The 15618-nt window shown below is 35.0% G+C and overlaps 1 protein-coding gene across 4 annotated transcripts in view; it reads left to right on the forward strand.

Moving 5' to 3' along the window:
* Nucleotides 1-15618, forward strand: part of Atp11c (ATPase phospholipid transporting 11C (ATP11C blood group)) — a 181357-nt gene that overhangs the window by 66954 nt on the left and 98785 nt on the right. For all 4 annotated transcript variants that reach the window (XM_048457770.3, XM_085685222.2, XM_085685219.2 and 1 more), the window contains exon 2: nt 11791-11910. In XM_048457770.3, the coding sequence (XP_048313727.2) occupies nt 11791-11910 (120 nt within the window). The remainder of the gene's footprint in view (nt 1-11790; nt 11911-15618) is intronic.

A 15618-nucleotide genomic window follows, 5' to 3' on the forward strand; every position in this document is an offset into this window, starting at 1 on the left:
CCCAATTTCAGAAGTGATCTTGCCATGTCATGCAGGAAGAAATACTGCACAGAGAAACAAGGCAGAATCTAAACCCGAGGAAGGATAGAAAGAGAAAATTAGGAAGATTTGGCAATTGAAAAGAGCCGTTCACCCTGGAGTCAGTTGAAGACTCTTGCTGTCTGAGACTGAAGAATTCCAGCATAGTGGATCTTAGAGCTGAAAGGGGACACAAGCCACCATCCCTAACCCAGAAGCAATCCCCAATTGATAACCACTTGCAAATGAATATTTAGATTCCTCCAAGGGAGTCTCACTGAGGAAACAAACTACTCTTAAGCATAGGCTGTATGTCCTGTATCTTTGGTCGATCTTTGTCTCATTGTCTCATAATGTTGTGTCAGAGTTTTTTGTTTTGTTTTTATACCAGTCCTTTGTTACTGCTTCTGGTTTTGTGTTTTTATGGGAGTCCTGTGTGTGCAAATGTGTGGTCTCTTCATCTGTATGTGTTTCTTGTGCTTTTTCTATGGCTCTTTTCCTTCTGTTTGTTTTGATCTGTTCTGGTTGATTTATTTTTGTTTTATCTTATTATATTGTACTTTATTTTATTATTATCCCTTAGATACCTGTTTGTTCACCAAGGAAACAGAAGGGTATATCCAGATGGGAGGGGAGGTCAGGAAAAACTGGGAGGAATCAGGGGAGGAGAAATTGTAATTAGAATATATTGTATGAAAAAATCTATTTTCAATAAAAGAGCAAAAAATGAAGACAGGGACTCATGCTGTAGCTCAGGCTGATTTATAACGTCATATGTAGCCCAGGCTAGCCACAGACATGCAATCTTTCCAACCCAGCCTCCCAAGGACTCGGATTATAAATTTGAGCCACTATGTCTAGTCTCTAAAGTAAACTCTAAAAAAAAATAACTTGGTGGGAAAAAATTCAGCATACAATCTGGAGAGATGGCTCTGCAGTTCTAGAAAACTCAAGTTTGGTTTCAACATTCATATCATGTCACTCACAATTTCCTGTAACTCCAGTTCCAGGGAATCCAGCACCCTCTCCTGGCCTCTGTATGCATGGGTCATGCGTTTGGCATACACATACATGCAGGTATTCATTCATACACACGCAATGTTTTTTAAAAGAATTCCAATGTTTTATTAGGGTTCTCTAGAGTAGCAGAAATTATAGATTGAATCAATCTCTTTCTCCCTGGGTATCAGATTATAAACTCATACAAGACTCCTCAGGAGCCACCCTATAATCTGTTATCCTGAAGAATGATAGATGTAGAGGGAGGGTAAGGTTCTTTAGAAATATGCTGAACAATGAAATTCCAAAAGCTTCGAAAATCTTATATATGGGCACTACTTACTAAGATATGTAGGCACAACTCTTCTTTTTACAAAAAGTTACATGTATTTATTATTTATTCATCCGTCCATCTATCTCTGTGTGTGATTGTGTGTGCATGCCTGTGCAAACACGTGCCCATATGCCACAACGCACTAATGGAGGATTGAAAATCCATCATGTTGGATCTTGGGGATTGAATTCAGCTTATTAGACCTGGTGTCTGGTGTCTAGCACTTTTACGTACTGACACGTCTCACTGGCCGGTGAATCATTTTGAGAAGTCACTTTAGATGTGTCTTATTCTTTCCCTGATTACCTTTCTTTGTTTAAATAAATTCCAACTCTGCTTCATAATGGATTCATACTGAAATTCTTTTCCACAACATGACTAAGGATCCAGTTTGCCCAAATGGAAGTCTTTGAAGAAAAAAAACAAAACTCTAGTTGCTTCCAGCATAAGTATCAAGCTGTACATTTTTCCTCTGCTACTACTGACAAGTTACCAAGCCTTGCTGGGTTTTCCTACTCAATCTATTTATTTATTTATTTACTTAGGTGTGTTTTTTTTTTCCGGGGGGTGGGCACAGTTTATCTGTGTAGCTCTGGCTGTCCTGGAACTTATTCTGTAGGCCAAGCTGGCCTTGAACTCACAAAGAGATCTGCCTACCTCTGCCTCCCTAAGTGCTGAGTTTAAAGGTGTGGGCTACTCAATCTTTTAGCTTAGATTGTCACTTAATGAAGAAACCTACAGCTACTGTGCTGTATTATGATTTAGCTGAAAGCATTTTTCATGTTCAAAGCTTGACAGGTATTTTTAATTTTGGCTTTAGATTCTTATAATTGTTCTAGATACCCCTTGTGTGCTTTAGAAGCAACCCACTGCTATTTTCCGTCATATGCTTAAGTAGAACCACAAACTACTATTTCTCTTACTTGTTAAAAGTTTTGCTTTGTGGAAAATGACTTGGGGGCAGTTTGACTTTTAGTATGATTAGTATTTTCGGGGTGTAGCATGAGGGGGCCGGCTTGTTGGGGTTTCCCGGCCCTCATGTTACATGGGGGGAAGGCATACATTTTTTACTATATCCTCTGGTTTAAAAAGCTTTCATGTAGGTTTGTCGTTAGTTGTATTTTTATTTTTTATAACAATCCTGTGTGCAGTTAAAATTCATAATTCCAAGTTGTTTGTTAGTTTTTAAATTCCCCTTATTTTTATTAACCTGTTTTAACTTATAGTTGTTTGTAGCTTTGGGTGTGAGGACATGGATGTTGTATTTTAAGAGGGTTAAACCATTTTTCTCCTCTAATAGGCACATTTGAGAAGGGATTCTTTTTTTCACATGTAATGATTAACATTAAGTAAAATTTAACTGTAAGTAATTTAAATTGATGTCTTTAAAGACTTAAAGAACCAATGTACCTTTTAGAGTACAAGATAAATATCCTGAAGGACCTTAATATAGTCATTTTGTACTCAAACACATTTTGAGAAGATGTTAGTACATGAGGGTTTTTTGGGGGGGTCTGTATGCTTTTCAAAGTGTTTTATGTATCCTTTTTGCTTAGAAGCTTACAAATAACTTTCATTTTTAGTACATTACCCTTTACATGTGGTTTTGAAAATTAATCTTTATTTTCAAACAGTTATTCTGTTTGAAATAATATTTATATATTTTATTTTAGAAGTCTTGGCTGAACTGGGTTGCCAAATTGTACATCTGAAGCTGCAGTGTAAGATTTCAGTGCTAGATGTATGTACAAATGTTATTCTTCATAAGATCATCTAGTCAAGTCATATGCAAGTTACAAAAACTCCAGTGCCATGGCTTTCCCAAGACACGCACAGACCAATTAGTATCAGAAGGTAATTAAGATCAAGATCTTCCGGTGCCTTTCCTCTCATAATTGAACTTTAGAAGCAAAAACTTCTATTTGGGCTTATAGCCAAATACTTAATTTTACTTACCTACTTTTGCTATATAAAGATAGAAACGTCATAATTTTACCAATTATCTCACATCATATCTTTGAAAGCTCTGCCAGTATGGCCAATTGTGAATGCTGTGTGTTTTTCCTGCCAGTAGAACCTACCATGATTATAGCCTAAATGTTTGATGCAGTAAAAACTGGAATGGCACTTCCCAAACCATATATTAAATGTGATGATGCCATGCCATCTTTTTTTAGGGAGAAAGTCCTGTATTTAAATATTCGTGGGAAAGGCTAATTTATACAAAATTAAAGTGCTTCCTTGTAAACTTCTAAAAACTTGCACTGTGTAAGTATTCATTGTGAAGCTAAGAGAAGGAGTTATGGACTGGATTTGGTCCTTCTATAAGGAACATTATTGTTAACTTGTTCCATGTAATTAATTTTGGGGAAAATTTAATAGTGCATTCTGCTATTCTTGACAGTTTATATTTATTGTGGGTTCCTAATTGACAGTCCTTAAAGACAGTGAGGTGTAACAAAGCAAGTAGATATTTTAAAATTTACAAATTATTTATTTGGTCTGCTCTTTCTATGCCTCAGCATACTACAAATTGTCTTCTTTTACTTCAAAACTCTTGCTGATTTCTGTAAAATCTAAGCGTCTTGAAGAATAATTAGTCTTGGGGCTGGAGAAATGACTTATAAATTAAGAGCATTGAATGCTCTTCCATAGGACATGTGTTCAATTCCCAGCACCAACATGGAAGATCACAATCATCTGTAACTCTAGTTCCAGGGGATTTGGCAGCTTTTGGCTTACACTGCAAAACATGTACATGGTGCGTGGATATACATGCAGGTAGAACACCAATACACAGAAAAGTGAAAGGTTTTAGATTTTTAGAAAAAAAAATAGTCTCTTGAACTGGAGAGATGGCCCAGCAGCTAAGAATATTTTCTGTTCTAGCAGAGAACCAGGTTTGTTTCCCAACACCTACAAAGGTGTCTCACAGCTTCCATACTTCCTGGTGCTGGTGATTCTTTGCCCTTTTCTGGCCTCTGTAATCACCAGGCACATGTATGTGGTACATATACATACCTACAAGCAAATACTCAAACACAAAATAAAATTAGATCATTTTTTTGAAAAGAATAATTATGTCAGGTTTGGTGGTGTATACCTTTAGTGTCAGCAATACTTACAGGGCAGAGACAGGTAGAACTCTGTAAGTTAGAGGTTAGCCTAGTTGGTCTACATAGTGAGTTCAGGTTATCTAGAACTGCATAGTAAGCCTCTGCCTCAAAATAGGAGTGGTGTGACCATTTAGTCTTTATTATTCACAGCAACTTCAAAACCTAAGCTTTGGAGAAGGTAAGGAAATATAGAGACAATGGCATTAATTCTGGAACTACTGTTCAAGTGATCATGTACTCTAACACAAAGGGAGAAAGTAATTACCATTTTGCTGCCAAAATATCAGAATGACAGTTCTAGAAGACTAATGGTGTGTGTTTTGGACAACAGTCTACAAGAGCTCCATGAGTGGCCCTCATTTACCATCTAGCACAACTTAAATCTGTGGTGGCCCAGTATTTCAAGTTGTATATTTCTATAGTTACTTAACATCTGCCAAACCGTATCCTTTGTTCACAGGAGTAATTCAGCATCTAAAAGGAGATCTCTGTTTATTGAGTTAATCCTACCATAGATAGTTTTTAGTTTGTGTTACCTTTTTAGAGATAAGGTAATTAAGTCAAGTAACAAAAAAACTATTTTTTCTCAGGTTTCGTTTTGAAAACACACACGGTTGTAAATGTTTTCTAAGAGTATATTTTCTTTCATTTTGTTCACTCCATATTTTGTTCCCAAATCCTTCAATTACAAGAAAGATTGTTTTTTTTCCAAGAACAGACTTTTCTTTAATAAGAACTGATGAAAGAAATTGGCTATCACTAGCTATTTTTGTGAGTCAGAATCCAGAGCTGTGTCTCTTTAAGCCATGTGCCACAATGAAAATCTGTTCTTTTCCTTCCTTTCTTTTGAAAATGAATTTGTAGTAAAGGAGATTGAACCAAAGGCCTTCCTTATACATGCTAGGAAAGTACTCTACCACTGAGCTACTTCCCCAGTCAGGCGCATTATATCTAACTTTGGGGGAATGTTAAAAAATAATAAGCTGATAATAGCTGGAATGTGTTATTTTATTAATTGCATTTACAAATTGAAGTTTTTTTTTCTTAGCTGGTTTGCTTTCTGTTTATTTATAATCAGCTAGAGTTGAACAATATATCCATTGGGCTTACTGGAAATACTCCAGTATATATGTAAACCAGTAGACCTTTCTAGGAAATTTCATACCACTTTTGAAATAATAACGATGCTACTGAAATATGAATTAAAGCCCTCTTCACACCATCGTATATCTCTTTCCTCTCTGTCTGTGCTCTAACCATAACTTTTTTTCCTTTTAATATTTTTTTCTTTTTCTGAGCTAAACAGTAGTTCTTGAGTAAGAATTTATCTCTTCTAGGTAATAATATTGATGATTGTTTTTGCTAGATATTGCTGTTTGCTGTGGAGATATAATGAAATCTTTAAATAATGAGAATTTACCAGTTTCAAATAAACTTTCCCTAGAAACCATTTTCTTAGACCTTACATGTGTTTTGTAAAATTTTTGAAGCTTCAGAATTTAGAAATACAGCCATTTCCTTGAGGAAAACACCAGTGATTCCTAACAAATACCTAGATTGTACCTCAAACTATTCATAGATATAAAACTAAAATTTTAGTTAAGCTGGGTAGTAGGCCGAAGCAGGTATATCTCTGTGAGTTTTAGGCCACCCTGGATCTATATCTGCCAGTGCTACATAGAGACCCAGTTTCAAAAAATCAAATGTGTATATGTTTGTGTGTGTGTGCATGCACGCGTACATGTGTTAATTTAAGTTTAGTGAACTTTCCTAAGAAAGGTAATTGTCACCATGGTTTGTTTATTGTAGATAGGGATTTGGGGAAGAAGATGAGAAAAGAATATAGTTCCGTGCCAGGATATTGATATTTGAAAAAAAAATGATGCTTGAAGTGATACTGCCAAGGCAAATTAGGATCTTTAGAGAAAAGTAGCAGGCAGCTGTGAAGTGGTAAAATAACAGAGGGCTGGCCACCACAGTGCTGCTTCCAGCTACCTCTTTTAGGTCCTCTAATGCTTCCTTTGGCACCTCCCACACAAGTACATAAATTCCTCAAACCGAAGTTGGCTTTCATCCTAAGTTCCAGGAAACTTTGCAAGGATCACAAAGATTAGTACAACTTCTTAATGACTTGCAGCCTTTTCTCTGTGATTTGGCTGCTTTTCTGTTAGAAAATTTCCAGTCAATATGCAGATGGCCCCATCTTTTACTTCTGCCTCCGAGGTTTGTAATCTGTATTTTATTCTGTTTTCTAGTTACCTAGAGTTTCTTAGTCCAGAAGCCTTCTTCTTGCTTTCTCTTTGTATACATATTTATCCATTTTCTGAGGGTATTCATCAGTGCTTAGTTGGGTTGCCAGCTTCTCTTTCTCTAATTTTAGAACTTAACTACCTTCCTATTTAGAGTTTTAAGCTTTGTTAAGTGTTTGGAATGAAAAGTGGTGTACAGATACGGTAGCAAGAACAAAAGATATTTTGTCACTTTGTAAAGACTTGTTTATGTATGAGTTTTGTCAGGCTATAGACAAGATAGGAAAGATACTATGAAGGTAGCTTGCTGTGTACCATTAGGAAGTTTGGGAAATGCAGGCTACATTTTTTAAATAAAGCAACTTCTGAATCATTTTTTAAAATTTCTGTTAAAATTGTGAATCACAAATGCTTACAGCATTTTGATCCATATACTCCCTTAAGTATCTTTTAGGAAAGCTGAATTTTATTTACATTTCTGTAGTTCTGGGTTAATTAGGTTGAGAGCATGGTGTTCATGGTGTGGGAATGCTTAGGATTGGTTGTTCCTGGTGAACTTTAGCTGTTCAGTAGAACACATTTATATTATGAAAGTCCAAAGAAAACTTCTAACAAGGTGTTGTTCTTATATATGCCCTCCCACTCTTTTATTTATTTTTTTAGGTGTTGTGCTTGCAGATTTTGATGTGTTTGTGTAGAGATAAAATATATTCCTTATAGCAATTTTTTTTACAGTTAAATATGCTGCCACTTGGTAATGCCCAAGTTTGTATCTATATAATAATTTCATGTGCTTAATTGTGTTTTTGATAAGATATTTACAAATTTCAATAAATAAGACCACATAATTAAGCTCTAAAGTCAAAGCCAAGCAAAATGTTCTATCTAAAATTTGCTTTACTTCCTCAGGTAAAAGAGGAAAAAACAGCTTGATCACTTTAGAATAAAAGCAAAATATGAAATGTACATTCTTAAGATTCATTTTTACATTGTGACTGTAAATTAATGTCAGGATTATTCACCTTGGTTTGTTGCAATGGAGCAAGCATGGAAACCTTAATTAATTGACCACTGAAAACATTATAGTAATTTCAGCCAAGAAGCTTAATACACTGCAGTCATTCCCTGGCAGCCTACTGTTGTTCTCCGTATACTGCTCCCCTCAATATTGTGATAGTAATCTGACTTTGGGAGGCTTTTAAATAAGTGTTTTAACTTTTGAGCAATTTTTTTCAACTTTGAGGTAATTTTTCCATTTTGAGACTTACTGTGCAGTTAAAAAGAAGTACTAATGCTTTAAAGAAGGAAATAGCTTTGGATTGGAGTGTGAATAATTTAAAATCATTTCTGTGTCTTCAAATTTTTTAGCTTAATTTATATATATTTATTCTACATATATGGGTGTTTTGTTTGCCTGTATGTATGTCTGTGCATCAAGTACATGCCTGGTGCCTGGGGAGTCAAAAGAGGACATCAGATTTCCTGGAAGCTGCCCTATGGGTACTGGAATCGAACCTCGATGCTCTGGAAGAGCAGCCTCTGCTTTTAACTGCTGAACCATCTCTCCAGCTCTTTTCAAGTTTTAATTAGTAATTTTGTTCACTTTTACTTATAGGAACTCAGAGACAAGTCTTACCAATAAAAACAAATATGTATTTATCAAATATGTAAATATGTATTAATGATGTGTCATTAAGATAGAGTTGGTGCTAGTCAATTTCAGGTTTTAACAATATTCCTAAAGACATTTGAATGGGGCGTAGTCCAACACAGAATGAACTCCTAATGAAAGTAAAGACTGTATTGGTGACAGGAATTACAAACTCCTAGACAAAGACTACATTGTCTGCCTTCCAAAGTTGATTGTTTTTTAGTGCTTCCTTTTTGGATTTCTTTGTTCTGGCAAAAGTATCTATTTTATTCAAAATCATGGTAAGCAACACTGAAGTTTTAGCACTACATGGCAACAAGTGGAAAGGTACAGTAAATTTATACAAATTCAGAGTTGTCATTTTATGTGAGCTAAACTACATTGCACTGTTGCAGGAAATGCAAAGAGAGATTACAGTTTCATCAGAATTAGGGTAAAACAGGTAGAGAAAAGACACCTGCTTCATATCACCCCATCTCCAGTCCTCAGGAAGCTTCAAATCCAAACCTTCCCTGGAGTAAAAGACATATTTTGATAAATTTGGAAAGTGGATATTATACAGCTTTTTATTACCATCTAACAACCACTTCTAGGAGCTAGACATTAATATACACCTACTTGCACATGATTTCAATCCATTTTCTTGAATTTATGGAGATAGATATCACTTAAGCATTATTTCAGAGAGATCAGAGAGATAAATGTGTGGGTAAACCTCTTAGTAAAATTGTTAGTATCATTCAGTTGTAGAGAATTCCTAAAATGATGTGCGTAAAAATTTAATTTTTTCCTTTGGAGGACCAAAGAAGTTGAAGATAATTTAAAATAGGGAAAGTACAAGTTCATTTTCATCTTAAGCTAATTAGTAGCCACTGTAGAGGGGAGAAGCCATATTGGCAGTGCAAGAAGCATACTGCTCTACTGACCCTCTATCCTTCCTTTCCTAGTCCTCATCCCTCTTTCTGCTTTAATTTTTATTTCCTTTGTGTGGGTGTACTGTCTGCATGTATATCAGTGTACCATGTGCACAATCTGGGGCAACAGGACAGGAAATTTAGAAACAACAGACAAAAATACAAAAAAAAAAATCTGGGATTGGGTAGACTGTGGAATCTGGTGGAGACACACCAACAACAGCCACCAGGAAAACCATCATATTTATTTTATAAATCTGAATTGAGGAGGTGGGTTTGTTGTATACAGCTGAATGAGGAAGCGGGTTTAGCTTATCTAGTAGAGAGCAGGTCACCATAGGGAAGCAGTCTCAGGCTGCAAACATCCGGGAGGAGGAAGCTGCAGTAGATGTTTTCTGCACATACTATCAGTATCCACACATGAACCAGGGGAAGCCTTTGTAATTTCCCTGAGCCTGAGTCAGGGAAAGCTTTGCCAGTCTCATTGGTCTGAGGCATTGGGGTACTTGACATGCATGTTCATGTAAATAACACACATTCAATCGGGACTTCCTCTACTCCCCACAGTTAACCTCTACTTACTTTTTAAAAATGTGTTTATTTTTATGGTGGTATAAACCCAGGGACTTAATATGTGATAGGCAAGCACTCTACTACGGAGATAAACACCACACCTGATTTTCTCTGTTAGTGTTTTCCAGTTATTTTTGGTTGACTCTGTACAAATTTGAAGGCAGTGCCTCATAAGCTTAAGTTAAAAATAGCAAAACAGAGATGCTTTATACTCAGAGTGATTATTACTTATTAAGGTAAATTTTGCAAATGATATCTTCAGAAGACACAAATGCAGACAGTAATATATACAAATACAGTAAATATTTGAAAAACTTCAAAATTTCTAAGTAGTCTTTTAACATTATTTTAAAGATCGATATCTTTGACATTTGAATAACTCAACAAAAACTCTTTGTTGTTAGTATTTTAAAATATTGTAATTGAGAAATTATTATTAAGAATAAGAATAAGGGCCTAAAACACTAGTTTTTTACCAGTATAGTTAGAAACTGTTTCTAATATAGTACTATCAAAGACTATTTTGTTTATGTAAGAAAGTGTATTCTATTTCAAACAAAGAGAATAGAAGATTGAAGAGATGGTAAATTGGTAGAGAGCACTGCTGTTCTTCCAGAAGACCCAAGTTTGGTTCCCAACATCCAAATGGCAGTTCACAACCATCCGTAATTCCAGTTACAAAGGATCAAGTATCCTATTCTGGCCTCCTTGGGCACAGTGCAACAGACATACATGCAGACAAAACATCCATACATATAAAATAAACAGTTTAAATTTTTTAAAATAGAGAACTGTGAAGTCCAGAAAGTTTTACATGTACTAGAACATTACTCTGAGTCTTTTCAATACCGTGAGTCTATTTCTAAAAGATATTTTGAAAAGCACTAGAAATATATTGTCTTAAGTGAGACTTTAGGATAATAGAATCTGGGAGGTCACAAGGAAATTTTTTTATAAAGGCAAAGAATTATACGGGTTTTGGGGGTTTTTTGTAGAAAGGTGATTTTTCTATTAATAGGATTTCTGACATAGTTATAAATAATTATTTCATGTTTAGAAATAATTTGCATTGTAGTTTCTCTTCTCTGGTACGTTTGTTGACAAGAAGGTTCTCAGAAGTTGTATAATAAATAAAATATTCCCATTCTAATTTTTTTCTAAGTTAACATGTTGTTATAAACATAATATTTGAGTTTCATTTGTACTGTGAGTGAAATAATATGGCTGGCACTAAAAATATAGTATTTGTTTAATATGCCCTCCCAAATTTCACTAGCATAAATTGACAGTAGATTGATTAAATTTACCATATATTTTAGAAGAACCAACGAATTGAATTACTTACTCAACTATTCAAATGGGATCAAGATATCTTTAAACCTTTTTCGGGGGCAATGAGCAAAACCTCTCTTAAGGGAGCCGCAGCATGCTCCCAGCAAGCAAAGCCCAGGTTTTTAAGTGGATTTAGTTGGCCACATTGGCACCAGAAACTGTATTAATTAAATCACTGCTTGGCCCATTAGCTCTAGCTTCTTATTGCCTAAGTCTTACATATTAATTTAACCCATTTCTACTAATCTGTGTATCACCACGTGGCTGTGAATCAGCTAAAGTTTTAGCATGTCTGTTTCTGGCAGCGGCTCTATGGCTTCTCCCTGACTCTGCCTCTTTTCTCCCAGCATTTACTTTAGTTTTCCCCGCCTAGCTCTGTTCCCCTATAGCTCTGCTATAGGCCCAAAGCAGTTCCTTTATTAACCAATAATATTCAGAGCATACAGAGGGGAATCCCACATCATAAGAGATTTGTGGATTTTAATTTCTTGACAAGGTGTTCATCTTTTCCTGCTACTCTGATTCTCCAGAGTTCTAAGCATGGTGAAAAAAACATGGAGAAATATGATGAAAAGCTGACCGTTTCCTTCTTTCTTTTGGTTAGTGCGCTGGAGAAGAGAAACGAGTTGGTACACGCACAGTACTTGTTGGCAATCATCCCATTTCAGGAACAGAAGCTTACAGTGCACAAAGATTTTGTGATAATAGAATAGTCTCCTCAAAGGTAAGTTGTGTTTCTTTTTTAAACTCTCCAGATGCTCATATAAAGTTGAATATTTTTGTTTTGTTATGCTTCTAAGGAAGCTGGTTCTTTTACATTTGTGTATATGCATAGTCGTATACTTATACAAATCATAATACCAACTGTAGTAATTATTCCTCCAAAAAATAGTTTAACTTTTAAAAAGCCTACCATTTTGTCTGGTTATAACTTTCACTTGCCCTCCTTTTATGATTCACAATGCCTATTGATTGTGCATATTACGTTAGGCCTTAAAATGTGCTACAAGTAATTATTATTGTGCTTAGAAGGGGTATTTTTCAGTGGTCAAACATTTGCCAACTAACATTTTGCAGATTTGTGGGGACTTAGTAATTTACTTATGTAAAGCTTTCTGAATTGCCTTTGGAAAGATTAGTCTGTATATGATTTCCATTCCTTTGGGTGGTGCTTAGTGACTTTCATTTGCATATCTTCTCTTTCCTAACTTCTGACTTGTATTTCTAGCTCCTAAAAAAGGCCTGTATACTGCTTGACCTATGACCTGTAAAGTTTAATCACAGTAGCCATCACTTTTGGGCTAATGATCTTATTTCAGTGGGGTATAAGCTAAGAGCGATGGCCTACATGTTTGAACACCTGCATTTAAATCTTGATAAAATATTCACTAGCTATATCATCTTTGTGAAATTAAAAACAATTTATGAAATGGCTAATACTTCATATGTAAAAACACTTCTTAAAGCTCTTAGTACCCAGTATTCATTGCTTTGCTAATATTAATTTACTGGTCTTTATTGCTGGCAGACCGGTCATCTACTGGTTTATGATCATCTCTTGTAGCATGGAACATATTTTGATAGTGTGTTTGACTTCCAAATGAAGCTTGGAAAGGGAGAGCTAAAACATTAGTGAAATTTAGTTCAGTGTACACTTGATGTCAATTAGAACCTGAAACCCAGAATCATACCCTTCCTTTAATAATACACCATATTTTGGTATTCAAATATTCCTTTTGTTTCTCCTTTAGGTTATGGCATGAAAATTGTTTTTGTTTAAAGATTAATATGTAAAATATAGGCAGAAGCAGACAGATGTCTGTGAGTTCCAGGACAGCCAGGATTGTATTATATGAGACCTGATCTCTACAGAAAAAGAAAAGATTAATTATATGTAAAATATAAATGTGAAAACTGAGTAGCTCACTGAACAGATATATATGTAGCCATGTAGAACACTGTGGTATATCAGATAAAATGTTGATTTTCTTTTACTCTTAAGTCCTGTCACAGAAATTTTATTCTCAGTCAGGGGCTACTTGTGTTTGTGACAGGGTCTCACTGTGTAGCCCTTGCTATCCTGGAACTCATTATGTATACCTATAGACCTAGACTGGCCTTGCACTCACTGAGATCTGCCTGCCTCTGCTTCCCAAGTGCTGGGATTAAAGGAGTGTATCAATACACCTGGCTAAAGTGTAGATTTTTAATCTCCAATTTAGGCTAGGAAAAAATAAGGCACAGAGAAAATAATTCTCTCAAAATATTCCCCTCTTAGACTTGGATAGGAAGTTAAAAATTGTTTAACTTGGACCATAAAATAGGTCTATTGAATTGTTCGTTTTATGAGATTGTAGTGAGGATGAAAAGAAATGATACACAGAAAACATTTACCACTATGTTTGGAAGCATTAACACCTAGTAAATGTTATATCTTCTTATTGTTTGTGTTCATGGGATTATTCCAGTACATTACTGTTGATGTTTTTGGACTCTTGTGATTTGAATCTCCTTTTCAGTAGAGGGCCTTTGGATCTACTCTGGAGAAACTTAACAATTTTATAATTGGAATTTATCTTCCTCACATTACCTTTTGGTTCCATATATTTGTACCATTCTCTTTTAATTGAATAAATACAGTTTATAGACTATGCTAGCTATCTTCCAACTCTGTAGCAAGTGTTACTTTCCTTTCTCTACTTTGTCATAAAAATAACTCTTGCTTTTGGTGCTTTTTTTCATTACAAATAACCCTCTGTAGAGCCAGTGTATCAGGAAATGAATGTTGTTAATACAAGGAGCACTGAAGAAAACACTTTGACCTTTAAATTTTATTTACTTATAAAATTAGTGTCTATTTTTCTTCTGGGAACACAAATATTTCCTCTGAAAAGAAATGTCCCTTGAGGTGTTACTAATTTAAAGTACTCTGTGGAGAGATTGGTTATCACCAGAATTTTGTAGCTGATGCAAAATTGGAAATTCCCTTCCTTAACAAAAAAGAGCATTAATTACGCTGCTATTGTTCTTTAGGGTTTTTTTTTTAACTTTGGTTTTGATTTTTTTTTTGTTTTTTGTTGTTGTTTTTGTTTGATTTGTTTGTTTTTTATAATTTCTGAGCTTTAGAGTGCCTTCAGTGAAATAATCAGTGAGCTATACATAGTTGATTTAGAAAGTTAAACTGGACTCAAATCAGAGTTTTAGGTCTAAGTTTACACTATCATTTTTCCCTTATTTAAAAAACTGAAATGAGAAAAAAAGAAGAAAAAAAATTGAATTGAGACCTGTAGAATGGCTCGTGTACCTGTAAGGCATCTACTACCAAACCTGATGACCTGGATTCAGTCTTTGGGACCTTCGCTGAATAAGAAGAGTACTGACTCCCATCTGTTATCCCCTGACCTCCACATGCACACTGTGGCACACACTATGTGTTCTCTTGCATATACATACAACAAATAAACTAGAGTCAATGATAATGCAATTTATTAAAACTGAGAGGACTTCTTTCTTTCAGTTGTGTCTGACACACTAAAAATAACTTTTAAATTTTACTAATTTCTGATTCAGTTTTAGTCAGCAACTTTATTGCTTTTTAGAGGTTCAGAATTTACAGTGGATTGAACAGAGTGAAAAATAAAATAAAAGTTCTGTGTGGCATTTTTAGTAAAAATGAAGGTAGATTGCAAAGCTCAAAATTCCATTTAATGCCAACATAAAGGAAAATTGATAATAACTTGAGTATAGTAATGTAGCAAAGTGAACAGTTACTAATATAGAACTTACTATAAAATTAGTCTTGCTTTTTTTATTCTATTGCATCCACATGTATCTAGTAGTTAGAGAAGGTTATGTTCTTTGTGCAGTTCAGCTTGCCGATAACTTTATCGGTTAATTTTTAAATAGTTAACTATTTTTTTTTACCTGTGTCCCTGTTCCTTTCTGTTGTTTGTTTGCTTTTGACAAGGTTTTGTTATTTTGCCAAAATTGGCTTTTGTATGTAGTTCAGGCTGTCCTTGAACTCCTGGCAATCCTCCTACCTCACCTTCCTGAGTGTTAAGATTACAGACATGTGCTGCCCCATCTAACTTGGTTTCCCCTTTACTGTTCCTATATAGAAACATTAGAACACATTACTTAGAGCTTTATCCCTCAGCATTCTTAGTGCTAAGTAAAAAGCTTGGTGAACTTAATATAAAAACAGCTTTTTTTCCCCTCTCATCTCTGGTGCTTGGAATCAAGCATGAAACTACATACATGTTGGATAATCACTTTGTCACTGAGCTATACATACCCCATACTCCAGACCCAATCAAGTGAAGCTCAAAGCCTTTAGTCTGTTAGTTCATTTTCATTTCAACTCCCTACTTTATACATTTGGAGAATTATTTGATGGGAAAATTTGGTCTTAAATTCTTTTAGATAGTGATAC

This window comes from Myodes glareolus, chromosome X, assembly GCF_982192425.1.
Source record: "Myodes glareolus chromosome X, mMyoGla1.1, whole genome shotgun sequence".
In the NCBI taxonomy this organism is placed as follows: Eukaryota; Metazoa; Chordata; class Mammalia; order Rodentia; family Cricetidae; genus Myodes; species Myodes glareolus.